This window comes from Salmo salar, chromosome 09 (assembly GCF_965601325.2).
Source record: "Salmo salar chromosome 09, fSalSal1, whole genome shotgun sequence".
Taxonomy (NCBI): domain Eukaryota; kingdom Metazoa; phylum Chordata; class Actinopteri; order Salmoniformes; family Salmonidae; genus Salmo; species Salmo salar.
In genome coordinates, this window is record NC_138299.1 from 19345206 (window position 1) to 19362235 (window position 17030).

Below are 17030 nucleotides of genomic sequence, written 5' to 3' on the forward strand. Positions count from 1 at the left end.
TTTGCTGAGTTTATGTAATACAGTGAGGGAAAAAAGTATTTGATCCCCTGCTGATTTTGTACGTTTTCCCACTGACAAAGAAATGATCAGCCTATAATTTTAATGGTAGGTTTATTTGAACAGTGAGAGACAGAAACACAACAAAAACATCCAGAAAAACGCATGTCAAGAATGTTATAAAATGATTTGCATTTTAATGAGGGAAATAAGTATTTGATCCCTCTGCGAAACATGACTCAGTACTTGGTGGCAAAACCCTTGTTGGCAATCAGAGGTCAGACGTTTCTTGTAGTTGGCCACCAGGTTTGCACACATCTCAGGAGGGATTTTGTCCCACTCCTCTTTGCAGATCTTCTCCAAGTCATTAATTTTTCGAGGCTGACGTTTGGCAACTCGAACCTTCAGCTCCCACCACAGATTTTCTATGGGATTAAGGTCTGGAGACTGGCTAGGCCACTCCAGGACCTTAATGTGCTTCTTCTTGAGCCACTCCTTTGTTGCCTTGGCAGTGTGTTTTGGGTCATTGTCATGCTGGAATACCCATCCACGACCCATTTTCAATGCCCTGGCTGAGGGAAGGAGGTTCTCACCCAAGATTTAACGGTACATGGCCCCGTCCATCGTCCCTTTGATGCGGTGAAGTTGTCCTGTCCCCTTAGAAGAAAAACACCCCCAAAGCATAATGTTTCCACCTCCATGTTTGACGGTGGAGATGGTGTTCTTGGGGTCATAGGCAGCATTCCTCCTCCTCCAAACACGGCAAGTTGTGTTGATGCCAAAGAGCTCCATTTTGGTCTCATCTGACCACAACACTTTCACCCAGTTGTCCTCTGAATCATTCAGATGTTCATTGGCAAACTTCAGACGGGCATGTATATGTGCTTTCTTGAGCAGGGGGACCTTGCTGGCACTGCAGGATTTCAGTCCTTCGCGGCGTAGTGTGTTACCAATTGTTTTCTTGGTGACTATGGTCCCAGCTGCCTTGAGATCATTGACAAGATCCTCCCGTGTAGTTCTGGGCTGATTCCTCACCGTTCTCATGATCATTGCAACTCCACGAGGTGAGATCTTGCATGGAGCCCCAGGCCGAGGGAGATTGACAGTTCTTTTGTGTTTCTTCCATTTGCGAATAATCGCACCAACTGTTGTCACCTTCTCACCAAGCTGCTTGGCGATGGTCTTGTAGCCCATTCCAGCCTTGTGTAGGTCTACAATCTTGTCCCTGACATCCTTGGAGAGCTCTTTGGTCTTGGCCATGGTGGAGAGTTTGGAATCTGATTGATTGATTGCTTCTGTGGACAGGTGTCTTTTATACAGGTAACAAGCTGAGATTAGGAGCACTCCCTTTAAGAGTGTGCTCCTAATCTCAGCTCGTTACCATATAAAAGACACCTGGGAGCCAGAAATCTTTTTGATTGAGAGGGGGTCAAATACATATTTCCCTCATTAAAATGCAAATCAATTTATAACATTTTTGACATGCGTTATTCTGGATGTTTTTGTTGTTATTCTGTCTCTCACTGTTCAAATAAACCTACCATTAAAATTATACACTGATCATTTCTTTGTCAGTGGGTAAACGTACAAAATCAGCAGGGGATCAAATACTTTTTTCCCTGACTGTAAGAGCATCAAGTACCAAGGTGCTTGTTTATAAATCAAAAGAGGTTTGAATTCTATTTTGCATGTTTAGTTCCAATAAGTGGTATGGGAGTACAAGGTTTCTTTCGGTTTCAAAATCAAAACCACAGCCCTAGAGATCAATCTTAGTATTCATAGTTCCCTCACACATGCACAAGAACACACTACACACCCTCTCACACATTCTGTATGCAACGTTGCCAGGGTGAGGGTAATAGACCAGCTGTCCAAGCTGAGGCCCCGTTCCCCCTCTCTTGTAGCCCTGATCAACCATTCAGCTCCATGGCTAGCCTACATCACAAGTGCTAAACCTACTCTCACGTCACTGCTAGGACAACCTGCAGTAGGCCTACTCCTCTGACTCCTGCATGCTTCCAACAACACTACTGACTATCATATTGTGTTTACATTCATCTACATTTTTCCCAATACCACACCTTGCCCTTTGAATATGGAACTGGGATGAAATTTGATCCCTGTGGCCCTGTCTTGACTACAACTTTCTGGTAGCCCTCAGATTGGTTCAGAGTGGATCTGTGTTCTACCAGTCCCTGGCTAGGTAGTGGTGCACTCGTTGTCCAGGTCTGGGGACCTTTTGACAGGATCATTATTCTCAGCACTGTCTGGGCACAGATGGCTATGTTGTTAGGATTATCTAAAGATTAAACAAACAAGCTGAGAGGACAGGACTGCCACTTCATAGTATCAACTCCTTCCTAATATTAAGTTACACCCCCTTTTGTCCTTAGAACAGACTTAATTCGCCAGGGCATGGAATCTACAAGGTGTAGAAAGTGTTCGACAGGTATGCTGGCCCAAGTTGACTCCAATGCTTCCCACAGTTATGTCAAGTTGGCTGGATGTCCTTTGGGTGGTGGACCAAGCATCAGCTGTCAGAGCAGCTTACCGATCACTGTACCTGTACACAGCCCATCTGTAAATAGCACACCCAACTACCTCATCCCCAAATTGTAATTATTTCGCCTTTATGGCCTATTTATTGCCTTACCTCCCTAATCTTACTACATTTGCACACACTGTACATAGATTTTTCGATTGTGTTATTGACTATACTTTTGTTTATCCCATGTGTAACTCTGTGTTGTTGTTTTTGTCGCACTGCTTTGCTTTATCTTGGCCAGGTCGCAGTTGTAAATGAGAACTTGTTCTCAACTGGCCTACCTGGTTAAATAAATGTGAAATAAAAATAAATAAATAAAACCAACAATCAAATCAAATAAAAATGTATTGGTCACATACACATGGTTAGCAGATGTTATTGGTCACATACACATGGTTAGCAGATGTTATTGCGAGTGTAGCGAAATGCTTGTGCTTCTAGTTTCGACAGTGCAGCAATATCTAACAGGTAATATCTAACAATTCTACAACAACTACCTAATACACACAAATCTAAGTAAAGGGATGGAATAAGAATATGTACATATAAATATATGGATGGGCCATGACCAACCGGCATAGACGAGATGCAATAGATGGTAGAAAATGCAGTATATACATCTGGGATGAGTAGTGCAAGATATGTAAACATCATTATTAAAGTGGCATTTTTGATACACACGGGAAACTATTGAGCGTGAAAAACCATCAGCGTTGCAGTTCTTGACACACTTAGAACAAATCAAATCTGATGACCAGGTCAATCCAGCTATGATCCCTTATTGATGTCACCTGTTAAATCCACAGCAGCATTGCAGTTTTTGACACACTCAAACCGGTGTGCCTGGTACCTACTACATACCCCGTTCAAAGGCACTTCAATCTTGTGTCTATTCATCCATTTCTCAAGGTTTAAAAATCATTATTTAACCTTTCTCCTCCCCATCATCTAAACTGATTGAAGTGGATTAAACAGGTGACATCAATAAGGGATCATAGCTTTCACCTGGATTCACCTGGTCAGCCTATGTCATGGAAAGACAGGTGTCCTTAATGTTTTGTACACTCAATGTATATCAGAGAGGACTTGAGAAACAGAAATATGGAGATAAATATAAAGGCACTGGAGACAGGGAGATGGTGTGTTTGTGTCTGTGTATCTGTGTGTGTGTGTGTGTACCACTGCAGCCCCATGGCCTCATTAGGGTCAGATGGACAGTGACTGCCAGGGGCCAGACAGAGTTCCAGTGACACAACCAGGATGGAATGTTGGTCAGTGGGCAGAGAGAGAGAGAGAGAAATGGAGGACTGCAATCAGGAAGTTTGTGTGTGTGCGTGTGTGTGCATGCGAATGTGAGTGCATCCATGTAAAACAGGCACAATCTCCTCTCCTCTCTCCCTTGACTGCTATCTCAGTCACTTTAAAATAGAATAAGGGAAGGTTGTGTGCTGAAAATGTTTGATGTTGAGTAATACAGAAATGAAAGTAGGTCCACCCAACGATATTCTCTGCATCCTCCAGCTGAAATTCTGCTATTGTTTATTAAGCTATTTTACTGAAAAGGAACTGCAAAAACACAAAGTCCCAGAAGACCTCCAGTCTTATTCTCAAAGTAGACATAAGATAAAGTATAAGGACAGGCAGTCAAATTGATAATTGCAGCAACGTGATTGCAGCACCATAATCTAATTAAGGGAAACTAAAAAAGTTAAAAATGACCAAAGACAGCAGCATGTTTTACAACATCTACAGTGCCTTTAGAAAGTATTCATATACCCTTGACTTATTCCACATTTTGTTGTGTTACAGCCTGAATTCAAAATAGACTAAATACATATTGTCTCACCCATCTACACACAACACCCCATATTGACAAAGTGAAAACATGTTAAACATGAGGGACCTAAATACTTAGGTCCCTCATTAAAATGCAAATCAATTTATACAATTTTTGACATGCGTTTTTCTGGATGTTTTTTGTTGTTATTCTGTCTCTCACTGTTCAAATAAACCTACCATTAAAATTATAGACTGATCATTTCTTTGTCAGTGGGCAAACGTTCAAAATCAGCAGGGGATCAAATACTTTTTTCCCTCACTGTGTTGGATTTGTCCCAAACATAACACTATGTATTCAGGACAAAAAGTTAGTTGCTTTGCCACATTTTTTTGCAGTATTACTTTAGTGCCTTGTTACAAACAGGATGCATGTTTTTTCAATTAGGTTAGTATTGTAGAGTAACTACAAAGTTGTTGATCCATTCTCATTTTTTCCTTTTCACAGCCATTAAACTCTGTAACCGTGTGGCTCAGTGTGGCTCAGTTGGTAGAGCATGCAGCTTTCAACGCCAGGGTTGTGGGTTTGTTTCCCACAGGTATGGAAAATAAGTATGAAAATGTATGCACTCACTACTGTAAGTCGCTCTAGATAAGAGCGCTTGCTAAAATGTTTTAAAGTTACCATTGGCCTCATGGTGAAGTCCCTGAATGGTTTCCTTCCTCTCTGGCAACTGAGTTAGGAAGGACGCCTGTATCTTTGTAGTGACTGGGTGTATTGAAACACCATCCAAAGTGTAATTAATAACTTCACCATGCTGAAAGGGTTATTTATTGTCAGTTTTTTTTTACCCATCTACCAATAGGTGCTCTTCTTTGCGATGCATTGGAAAACCTCCCTGGTCTTTGTGGTTGAATCTGTGTTTGAAATTCACTGCTCGACTGAGGGACCTTACAGATAATAGTATGTGTGGGGTACAGAGATGAGGAAGTCATTAAAAAATCATGTTAAACACTATTATTGCACACAGAGTGAGTCCATGCTACTTATTACGTTAAGAACATTGTTACTCCTGAACTTATTTAGGCTTGCCAATAACAAAGGGGTTGAATACTTGACTAAAGACATTTAAGCTTTCATTTTGTATAAAAATTTGTTTTTTTATCGAAAAACATAATTCTACTTTGACATTATGGAGTATTGTGTGTAGGCCAGTGACAAACAAATCTAAATGTAATCCGTTTTAAATTCAGGCTGTAACATAACAAATGTGGAAAAAGTAATGGGGTGTGAATACTTTCTGAAGGTACTGTAGGTACAGTTTCAACCAGACTTAAGTCATAAACCTGTGCTATTGTGTGTTTATGGTCGTCTTCCTCTCTGAGTCACTATGTTAACACACTATGTATACCCTGCATAACCAGGCCAGTGAGAAGAATACGGGGGAATGTAATGAGTTAACATAGCTGAAATAACATGGCCCAATATCTGTCTGTCTTAAAGTGCAGAGGTATGAGATTCCTCACCATGACAGCTGAAGGAGGGTATGTTATGAAACTTTCATCGACAAAAACGGAGATGCATCCGTTGGTGCTTGTGAGACAAGGGCGGATCCTGAAGGGGCCGTTATTTATTTTGACAGAAACGTCTGTAGAGCTTTAAGCCTATTTATGAAAAGCTGAGACTCTCACAATGGAATAAGAATGTACCGTGTTTTGTTCTACGACGCTCAAAAGCTACACAAGAGTCGTTAGAAGGTAAGGGGTTCCTCTACTCAGAAGTTCCAAGGAAATCCTGGGATATAATGTCTATAATACTGTAATAAGCTCACATAATTGGCGAACCTTCTTTTTTTATATTGACATTTGTTAATAAAACTCACGAATGCCACTGTGTATTTATTCCTTGTGTCACTATTTCCATTTTGCATTATTTATTTTGTATCTTATCTTGAACTCTGCATTGTTGGAAAAGGACCTGCAAGTAAGCATGTCACTGTTAGTCTACACCTGTTGTCTATGAAGCATGAAACAAATAAAATGTGATTTGATTTGTTTATATCAAATTGTTTTGTGTTCTACTTGTAGCCCTGGTTGTCCTGAAAATAAAATGGGAAAACACTTCACTGTGACGCTAAATATAAGGACTGGACATGCGGATAAATGAATGTCAGATAATTGAAAAGTCGATTTTTGCTGTGGTCTTGGGACTGATAGGGTCAAAGCCTAATACGTCACTGAAGTGTGTTGCAATTGTCATACCGGCTTTTCTGGCTCCAGAAGTGCTTTATATTATTTGCATTACACACAGAGGGTAGCGTGTAGAACTATATTGTATATCATATAGGATTGTCTACTTCCCCAGAAAGCTATCCTGCAGCGTAGTGTACATACACTAATCTAGCTGTTCTTAGGACGTCGGTCCTACTCTCTCTGAGCTGGGATACTTTTGACCCATTGACAAAATAGCAGACACGCAGAGAAGCTTCATACAGGTGACTCTGTTCTCCAACTGTCTCCTAACTGATCCCAGCCCACTACCACAGCCCTGATCCTCCTATTGAGCACAATTAACCACAATTATCAAATTAACCACAATTATCCAATTAACCACACATAGCTAATGAACTATTCTTGATTTATAAAGGCAACGTCAGCACGAGGTCCATGCGTTTGTGTACACTGGAATGAATGAGTAGATGGTGCTGACTAACAGTGTAGTGGCAGGAAAGGTGAAGGAGAACCAATCTGTAGTAGTGACATGTGAGGGTCACGTATTTGAGACATAGAGCATTAGAGAATAAAAGTCCAGGAGTGGAGTAATACGGTGTAATGAGGATACTTGGGGGGGGGGGGGGCTTGTGGTAATGGCTGGAGCAGAATGAGTGGAATGGTATCAAATACATCCCATTCCTTCCATTTCGCATTTCGGCCATTATTATGAGCCGTCCTCACTTCAGCAGCTTCCTGGGGTGGAAATAGACAATAGACAATAGAGAGTGTACTGAGGGGAGGAAGAATCAGGAAGAAAACAGTTCCCTGTCAGCTAGCCGACCAAATCATAAATTCTCCTTCTGCCCCACGCTGATCAGACATACACACTGGGGTCTGACCACCACTGGAGCTCACATACACACTGGGGTCTGACCACCACTAGAGCTCACATACACACTGTGGTCTGACCACCACTAGAGCTCACATACACACTGGGGTCTGACCACCACTAGAGCTCACATACACACTGGGGTCTGACCACCACTGGAGCTCACATACACACTGGGGTCTGACCACCACTGGAGCTCACATACACACTGGGGTCTGACCACCACTGGAGCTCACATACACACTGGGGTCTGACCACCACTAGAGATCACATACACACTGGGGTCTGACCACCACTGGAGCTCACATACACACTGGGGTCTGACCACCACTAGAGATCACATACACACTGGGGTCTGACCACCACTAGAGCTCACATACACACTGGGGTCTGACCACCACTAGAGCTCACATACACACTGATTCAGGATACACGGGCCTCCATGACACACACATGATATGCCCAAACAGACATACAGTATCAATGCCTTCACACCAGACACACGCGAGTGAATTGACACACATGCAGTTGTTAATGATTAAAAGAGTTGGGTTGTAATGGGGATGACCGTAGAACACAGATGTGTGAGAATGAAACACATATGAGCGTTAAGAATCCACACCTCCAGAACATCTGTGTGGAAGTGATCACACATCCAGACATTTCTTAACAGACAGTGTTTCACATGCACTTTCCCTCATTATTGTTACTACTGTCACTGGGAAGTGCAGTACCATTTGGAAACTGATTCCAGTGACTGTTAATAAAGACAAACACACTGTGGGCTGTGTGGTTTGCATATTAGTTGCTTGATGCATAACCGCAATTGCATAGCCACTAAAGCAACACACAACTGTTGTCAGAAACAACAGTGTGGTTTCTGTAGTAAAATATATTGCTTTCCCATAAAGTTTTGTAAGGATGATATAAGGAGGAATGAGAGTATCCAACGTGTATAGACGGCACTGTTTTCACACGCTTGCAGTGCATTTCTCTGGATGCACAGCCTACTGAACAGAAAACACAGAGCAGGTTGCTCCTATCTGATCCAAGACCATGCTATCTGATCTCAGGATGCCTTGACTTGAGAACTATACACCCACATTACCACACACAACCTGCTGCTGATCACTATCACCGCACTATCTCATAGTTTACTGTTAAATAATGACCCTTTACTATGGTAAAGCACGATAACCTGTACAATCCAAACATGTAAGCCAGTTATTCACACACCACAGGAAGAGACACAATCTACTACTGGCATGGTCACAGATCTGTGTGTGCTTTATTCTGTGTGGCATGACAATTATAGTCAGGGGAGTTGGCTAAAGACTCACAACCATGTGAAATAGAGAATTGCAGCAGCTCTATGCAATGCATTTCTAACTGAAATGTTCTCAAACATTCTAACTCGTTGAGCAAGCCTTTAGAGAAAACATCCACAGCTGAATGGGGACAGAAACAGGATGCCCCTAGGGCTCGGCTAAGGCTCAGTGAATGCAGGTTAACTACCAACCGTCAACAGTTGGACAAAGGAATGTGAGGTGCGACGGTTAAGGCTGACTGGTCTATCAACTGATAATCAAATCATCTTAATTCTCTAAATTCAGACATTCACTGAGCTCCTGTTCAGACAGGTTACTGACCTCACCAATGGCAGCCTGGGGTACTTCTTTCTCAACACTATAGGGTCAATTATTGCTTCAGAATTCTTTATGTGGGCCATAGTTATAGGCTAAATCAAGAATCAAAGCAACTGGCACCAGTGCAGAAGACTGTTCCACCTTCTTATGCTAACGAGATCTAGGTGCTAATTGGCCTTAGATGCATAGCTAAGTGCTTCTCAAGCACACAAGAACAGTACCAGCTGTGTAGGGTGGCACGCGACAGCTAGCTACACTTTATGGGTGGAAGAACAAAGGACCAGGTGCCAACTGGGTCTTCACAAAACATACAAAAGCTGATGGGCCTTAAAGGCCCAATGCAGCCATTTTCATCTCAATATCAAATAATTTCTGGGTAACCATTAAGTACCTTACTGTGATTGTTTTCAATTAAAATGGCCAAAAATAAAAACAAAAATAGCTTCATAGCAAAAAGCAATTTCTCAAGCAGGAATTATGCTAGGACTGTCTGGGAGTGGAAAACTAGATGTTATTGTCAGGGAGGTTTGGAACACTCTTTCTTATTGGTCAATTAACACATTTTCCAACTGTTGATGTCATCAGGCAGGTCAAAGCTCCATCCCACCAAAACAAGCTGAAATGTCAGGCAGTCTTTTCAAACAGCTCTTACACTAAAAGGGCATTCTCATCATTTTAACAGTATTATTCCAAACTCATAGTGTAGAAATATACACTGAGTGTACAAAACATTAGGAACACCTTCCTAATATTGAGTTGCACCCCGTTTTGTCCTCAGAAACCTCAATTCGTTGGGACATGGATCCTACAAAGTGGCGAAAGCGTTCCACAGGGATACTGGCCCATGTTGACGCCAATGCTTCGCACAGTTGTGTCAAATTGGCTGGATGTTCTTAGGATAGCGGCCCATTCTTAATACACACGGGAAACTATTGCGCGTGAAAACCCCAGCAGTATTGCAGTTCTTGACATTCAAACCGGTGCACCTGGCACTTACAGTGAGGGGAAAAAGTATTTGAACCCCTGCTGATTTTGTACATTTGCCCACTGACAAAGAAATGATCAGTGTATAATTTTAATGGTGGTTATTTGAACAGTGAGAGACAGAATAACAACAAAAACATCCAGAAAAGCGCATGTCAAAAATGTTATAAATTGATTTGCATTTTAATGAGGGAAATAAGTATTTGACCCCCTCTCAATCAAAAAGATTTCTGGCTTCCAGGTGTCTTTTACACAGGTAACGAGCTGAGATTAGGAGCACACTCTTAAAGGGAGTGCTCCTAGTCTCAGTTTGTTACCTGTATAAAAGACACCTGTCCACAGAAGCAATCAATCAATCAGATTCCAAACTCTCCACCATGGCCAAGACCAAAGAGCTCTCCAAGGATGTCAGGGACAAGATTGTAGAACTACACAAGGCTGGAATGGGCTACAAGACCATCGCCAAGCAGCTTGGTGAGAAGGTGACAACAGTTGATGCGATTATTCGCAAATGGAAGAAACACAAAAGAACTGTCAATATCCCTCGGCCTGGGGCTCCATGCAAGATCTCACCTCGTGGAGTTGCAATGATCATGAGAACAGTGAGGAATCAGCCCAGAACTACACAGGAGGATCTTGTCAATGATCTCAAGGCAGCTGGGACCATAGTCACCAAGAAAACAATTGGTAACACACTACGCTGTGAAGGACTGAAATCCTGCAGCGCCCGCACGGTCCCCCTGCTCAAGAATACATATACATGCCCGTCTGAAGTTTGCCAATGAACATCTGAATGACTCAGAGGACAACTGGTGAAAGTGTTGTGGTCTTATGAGACCAAAATGGAGCTCTTTGACATCAACTCAACTCGCCGTGTTTGGAGGAGGAGGAATGCTGCCTATGACCCCAAGAACACCATCTCCACCGTCAAACATGGAGGTGGAAACATTATGCTTTGGGGGTGTTTTTCTGCTAAGGGGACAGGACAACTTCACCGCATCAAAGGGACGATGGATGGGGCCATGTACCGTGAAATCTTGGGTGAGAACCTCCTTCCCTCAGCCAGGGCATTGAAAATGGGTCGTGGATGGGTATTCCAGCATGACAATGACCCAAAACACACGGCCAAGGCAACAAAGGAGTGGCTCAAGAAGAAGCACATTAAGGTCCTGGAGTGGCCTAGCCAGTCTCCAGACCTTAATCCCATAGAAAATCTGTGGAGGGAGCTGAAGGTTCAAGTTGCCAAATGTCAGCCTCGAAACCTTAATGACTTGGAGAAGATCTGCAAAGAGGAGTGGGACAAAATCCCTCCTGAGATGTGTGCAAACCTGGTGGCCAGCTACAAGAAACGTCTGACCTCTGTGATTGCCAACAAGGGTTTTGCCACCAAGTACTAAGTCATGTTTTGCAGAGGGGTCAAATACTTACTTCCCTCATTACAATGCAAATCAATTTATAACATTTTTGACATGCGTTCTGGATTTTTTTGTTGTTATTCTGTCTCTCACTGTTCAAATAAACCTACCATTAAAATTAGACTGATCATTTCTTTGTCAGTGGGCAAACGTACAAAATCAGCAGGGGATCAAATACTTTTTTCCCTCACTGTACTACCATACCCTGTTCAAAGGCACTTTGTCTTGTCCAGTCACCCTCTGATGAGTGGCACACACACAATCCATGTCTCAAGACTTAAAAATCCTTCTTTAGCATATCTCCTCCCCTTCATCTACACTGATTGACATGAATTTAACAAGTGACGTCAATAAGGGACCATAGATGTCACCTGGATTGTCTATGTCATGGAAAGAGGTGTTCCTAATGATTTGTATACTCAGTGTATAGACACATATGAAATCTAGTTTTTGACTGCACTGGGCCTTTAAACCTACAGATCAACAGCAAACGCTCCCTCAGACTACCTGCCTAAGAGAAGTGTAGAAATTAAGACAAAAAGGAAACTAAGAAATCAGGGAGAGCTCCTTTCTTACACCAGCTTCTCTACTTGACCATTCACAGCACCTCTCCCCTTTGCAGTCAATGTTCAAACCACTCTCCACCATGCATGCAGGGGAAGCGAGAGCAAGGTCTCTCAGTCACTACAAGACTGCTTATAATAGGACGACTGAACCCAGCCCAGAGTAGCAGCTCACACACACAGACCCTCTCTCCATACCCAAGGGAATGTTCTAAAGATACCGTGTGTGTGTGTGCGCGTAACCTAGTTGAGAGCACATCAGTTGCCCTGCATGCAGCAGCAACTGCAGAGGGGAGGATCCTCCGAGGTATCACACATTTCAAGGACACATCAATGACACACTCCCTCTAAATCTAGACCAAGCTTCTGCATGCTTCAATCTGGCAAGATCATGACAGTTAAGCATGGGACAAACTAAAACAAATACTACCTTCAGAGTCCATACAACAAGCCTTTTGTAAAATCTTTATGCATTCATGATTTAGAAAGAGAACCAGCATGGACACTGACTAAATCAGTCTTGTTTTAAAAGTCATTTTAGCTAGGAAATAACATGCTAGTGAATTTAAGCAGTGTGATGATGCTGTTGCAATATAATCTGGAAGAACCATCAAAAGGAACAAAAACAAATAAATCACAATTCTTGGAATCTGGTATCAACATTTTATGCATCTGGTCATGTGTACACAAATCAAATTCACCCCAAGAGGAACAAGCAGTAAAAATAGCATCGCAAAGTGACATGTGTAATTATAAAGTATAGCCGTTGTATTTGTCATTTTAACAAAATAGAAGCTCTAAAGCCAGTTTTAGAGAATAGCAATATTCATGTCTCCTTAACAGAGCAATATGCCATTATTTACAGAACAATCTGTACATTAAAATAAATCAGTAATGAAAAGATTCGTCACTCCCAGTGTACACATTACAGCGTTTCATCAATAAACTTCAATCCAAGTGTGCATGGACTATTCATCACAGAAATAAACAGACAAGGCTATCAAGGAACTTAACTGACAAACAAGAGACATGACATTTGGAAGTAAGTTTCATTCTGGTTTAATTACAGCATCATCTACCAATATCACCAGGAACCAACAACATGTTTCTGTCTCATCTAGTCATCACTCAATGTGCAAAGAGAGAAAACATAAAAACAAAGGTCCTTAACGCCAGCCTCTCCCACCATGGGTTCAGACACTGAGATCCACCTAGTTTTAAAAGAAGTCCATAGCATAATGTTCAGTTTTTTTTTTTTTTTAAGTTTGCTTATAGAGAATAGTCATTGGCTTCTGAGAATGAGGCAGTTTATTTATTAAGAGTCTGTTGCATAGTTAGTTTCTATCCTCAGGAGCGTTTAAGGTCGGCTAGCCTCCGGAGGAGTTTCTGCTGGCGGGCTTTGAGGCGTTTCCTCTCCTGAGCCTGGTGCTTCTCTCTGCTGTGCAGCTGGAGAAGGTACTCTGTGGCCTGGGTCAGGATGGCCACCTTAGGGGCCTTGGCCGACTCCACCAGGCCCGGGATCACATCCCGCAGTGCCAAGAAGCGAGAGCGAAGGTCGTTCCGCCTCTTCCGCTCCAGGAAGTTGTGGTTCTTCCGGCGGTCAGTGTCCTCAGTGTCAGAGCTCTGGGGGCTGTCTGCAGAGGAAGCTGTGGAGGAGATGGCGGTGGGGGAATCTGTCTGCTGGTGGTGGCTGGAGTCTGGACAGGACCGTTTACTCTGTGGTTCCTCATCATCCTCAGGGTCGCTATCAGGGGAAGGGGCTGCGTAGTTGTGCTGCTGCCGGTGAACAGACATGTGGAAACGCTTTGGGCAGGGGTCAGCTCGGACAGTGATGGTCACAGGCTTACGGCTGCCCACCAGTCGGGCTCGGCTCTGCTTGCTCTCCACAGTCACCACATCAATCACCTCATCGTCGTCTGTTACATCAAAAGAAACAACCACACATCATTGCACACGCACAGAGGAATTTAAGCAATAGGAAATAGTTTCATATACGGTCTGACGCCATGTACCCCATCTCCCACCCCTACCACACTTAAATTGTCATGCAATTCCATGACAGAAATACCCCAAAATCTGTGTGCAAAGCCTGTGGGGGGGTTAAAACTAGGCCTGCACCTGGGACCAAAGCATTTGCAGCAACTGTTTACAAATATTGACTGTGGAAAAGTGACATTCCTTTGAGAGTGAGAAACAGAGGTAATGGTTTGTGCTCGAGATACGGGCTTAAGTAAAGCTGAATACTTTGACTGAGCAAAATTCTACATCCAGCCTAGTGTGAGAGTTTCCCTGGCTGCCTCCACTTGACGCATTGAGTGGGCAACATCTAGCAGAGGTGAAATGGTTTACTGCATGGTCAGTTTCTTACCAGAGGAATCGGAGCGAGACTCAGAGCCCGATGACGCCGGTTTCCTACAGCTGATGGTTGGGAAGGTGAGCACAGCCGCCGGATCAACGCATTCTGTTGCCACAGTACTGGGCAGTGGAGAGTCAGGTGGGGTCAGCAGGGTGCACTGCGCTTTGCTGGCACTCATAGTCACATTGTTCTGGGGTGCTGGTGGGGAGAGACGAGCCTGGGCTGCAGCTGACAGGCGCTCACTGACTTTCTCCAAGTGCTGACTGGCTGAGAAACTACTCCACATGCAGTCCTGGATAATAATTGAACTCATGTTCCCAAAAAGCTCCTCGGTGTCGGGTCCCTCGTACTCCTCGTCCTGGCCCAAGACCTTGGACAGCCAGCCGAACTTGTCTCCAGGGGTGAAGTACAGGGTACCACCGCTGATTGTCCTGTTAGGAGACATGGGAGGGGTGGGCAATAGTGCAAACTTTTTCCATATGTCCTCACTTGGTGCGGTTGACTTGTAGAAATCCTCCTCTTTGTCAAGGTCATCTAAGAAATAGTGCTGATAGCAGTCATACTCCATCTCCCAGCTGTCACAACGCGATGCTCTTGAGTTTATTCCAAGCATTGATAATCACCGACTGATATTTGAGAAAATCTTTACACGACCTGAAGAAACAATTCAGAAGTAGTGCATTAGTCCTATTCTTTAGAAAAGTAGTTTAACCCACATCTTTAATCTAGATAATCTTTGGATTCACAAGAGATAATCTTTACACAAGGATGATCAATTTCCCTTCCAAGACTGCCATTAAACATGGCTCTGCAATCATCAAACATGGCTCTGCAATCATCAATAGGTGCTTAAACATTGCAACAGTGCATTCTAATCCATAGGCAAAATTGCTATGGGGAAAGGGGGCATGCAATATTCAGAACCGGTCGATTTGTCCCCGTCCAATAATTTATTTTAAAATGTTTTTAATCATTAAATGACCTGGTATGACTGATAGGTGAAAAATCTGCCGTTGTGCCCATGAGCAAGGCACTTAACCCTAATTGCTACTGTAAGTCGATCTGGATATGAGCATCTGCTAAATGACTATAATGTAAAAGTAACTGTCTAGTGTTTTCAGATTCCTATGAAATATGACCTATAATTATGTTGAAAGCAGCTGTTTTGTGTTGTAATGGTGTGGGCGTTTACCAACACCAGAATGGTGTGGGCGTATACAGGTCATAAAATATTCATACTAGTCCTCCTCAATGAGGAAATAGCAAGCATGTTTGAAATGGTCTGTTTGAGATACAAGTTTGTGTGTGTTTTTTTCTTCCAATGTATGCTTTGGCCACAAATACGAGTATAGAATGGTCAACATTATTTGGATATGAGTTAACAGAATACGAACTGAGATTCACTGAACAGTTACTTTAAAACTGAAAAAAAGGTGACATGGGGGGGGGGGGGGGGTGTGTTGCTGAGGGGCCTTCCACTTAAGGTAGGCGCAATAAAGAATGTCAAACGCTGGGACCCCATCTACTGTTCTCCCTCCCAAGATCTCCATCACAATTTCACCCTTGTTCTAATCTTAGCCTGGTGCCGTCTACAAATGGGTCTAAATTAATAATTTATTTCATCTTGTGGGTGCTTTGCAATGATAGACTGTCTACGTATTAACTACGTAGTTTTATGCACCGATTTAACCTTCGACAATGCAAGCAATTGAGAAAAATATATAGAATTTTGTTAAATTCCTTACAAGTAATTGCATAATTGGCCATTGCGCATAGACGTCAAATGTTCTGTAGATGCGCTGCGGGGTGACACATTAATTTCTGAAAGCGCCGTCTCAGGCAGCGGTGCATAAAGACAAAACAAAGTTGCCTAGGCTACTTCACTAGTCGGCTATATTCGCCTTGTGTGGACGTTAAAAGGGAATGGGTAGCAGCCACTTATTCCTAGAGAAATAAAGTTCCATATTCTCTTCATTAGGCTAGGTAGCTACATTAGTTATCTAAAACACTCACCGGTTTATTTAGGATCCCAATCCGCAATTTCCGGCATGGGAGTCTACTTCGTATCAGTTGGTATGCTAGCTAGTAGTCGGAACTCCTCATCAGAGAAAAATAAGTAAAACCGTAAAAGAGGTTACTCCCAACGAAATGTATGAAAACAAAGTTGAAGTTCGGTATTTCTTTCATCAGGGTAGTGTAGAAAAAGTGGTGCAATTGATTCCGCCTACAGTCTGGTAAATAGAAGCCACACAGAGGGTTTTTTGCACCAGTGTGAAGACGATAAAGTAGGGAGTAAATATCTGCAGCGCCTTACCCGAGTAAACCCCGGGGTTCATTAGCATACACGGGCACGCCCAGTTAAAGCGACACGCAAAGCCACTACAGTTGATAGGTCTTTTAGAGAAGCAAATCCATATGAATTGCATTTTCTGTGGTTTTGAGAACATGTAACCTCTATTGACGTGTCCATAGAACAATTACAGAGTGGATGAGAAGATGCCTGCTTGTCGGTCATGTAAATTATGTTTAGGCTATACTGTACTGCAATGGTCATTAACTTGCTTTTGAAAAACATATACCTTTTCTTTGCATCCATAATTTAACCTTTTGAGTCGTTGATGTGTTCTAAATCATATTGCAGAACA

General features: G+C 42.8%; 1 protein-coding gene across 1 annotated transcript; it reads right to left on the reverse strand.

Moving 5' to 3' along the window:
* Positions 1-13290: 13290 nt before the first annotated feature.
* On the reverse strand, positions 13291-16703 carry mcl1b (myeloid cell leukemia sequence 1b). The gene is made up of 3 exons (NM_001141131.1): positions 16399-16703; positions 14398-15039; positions 13291-13945 (listed from the first exon to the last, which is right to left on the reverse strand). Exons 2-3 carry the CDS (start codon positions 14996-14998, stop codon positions 13377-13379), a joined length of 1170 nt encoding a protein of 389 aa, NP_001134603.1. The 5' UTR covers positions 14999-15039; positions 16399-16703; the 3' UTR covers positions 13291-13376.
* Positions 16704-17030: the final 327 nt, after the last annotated feature.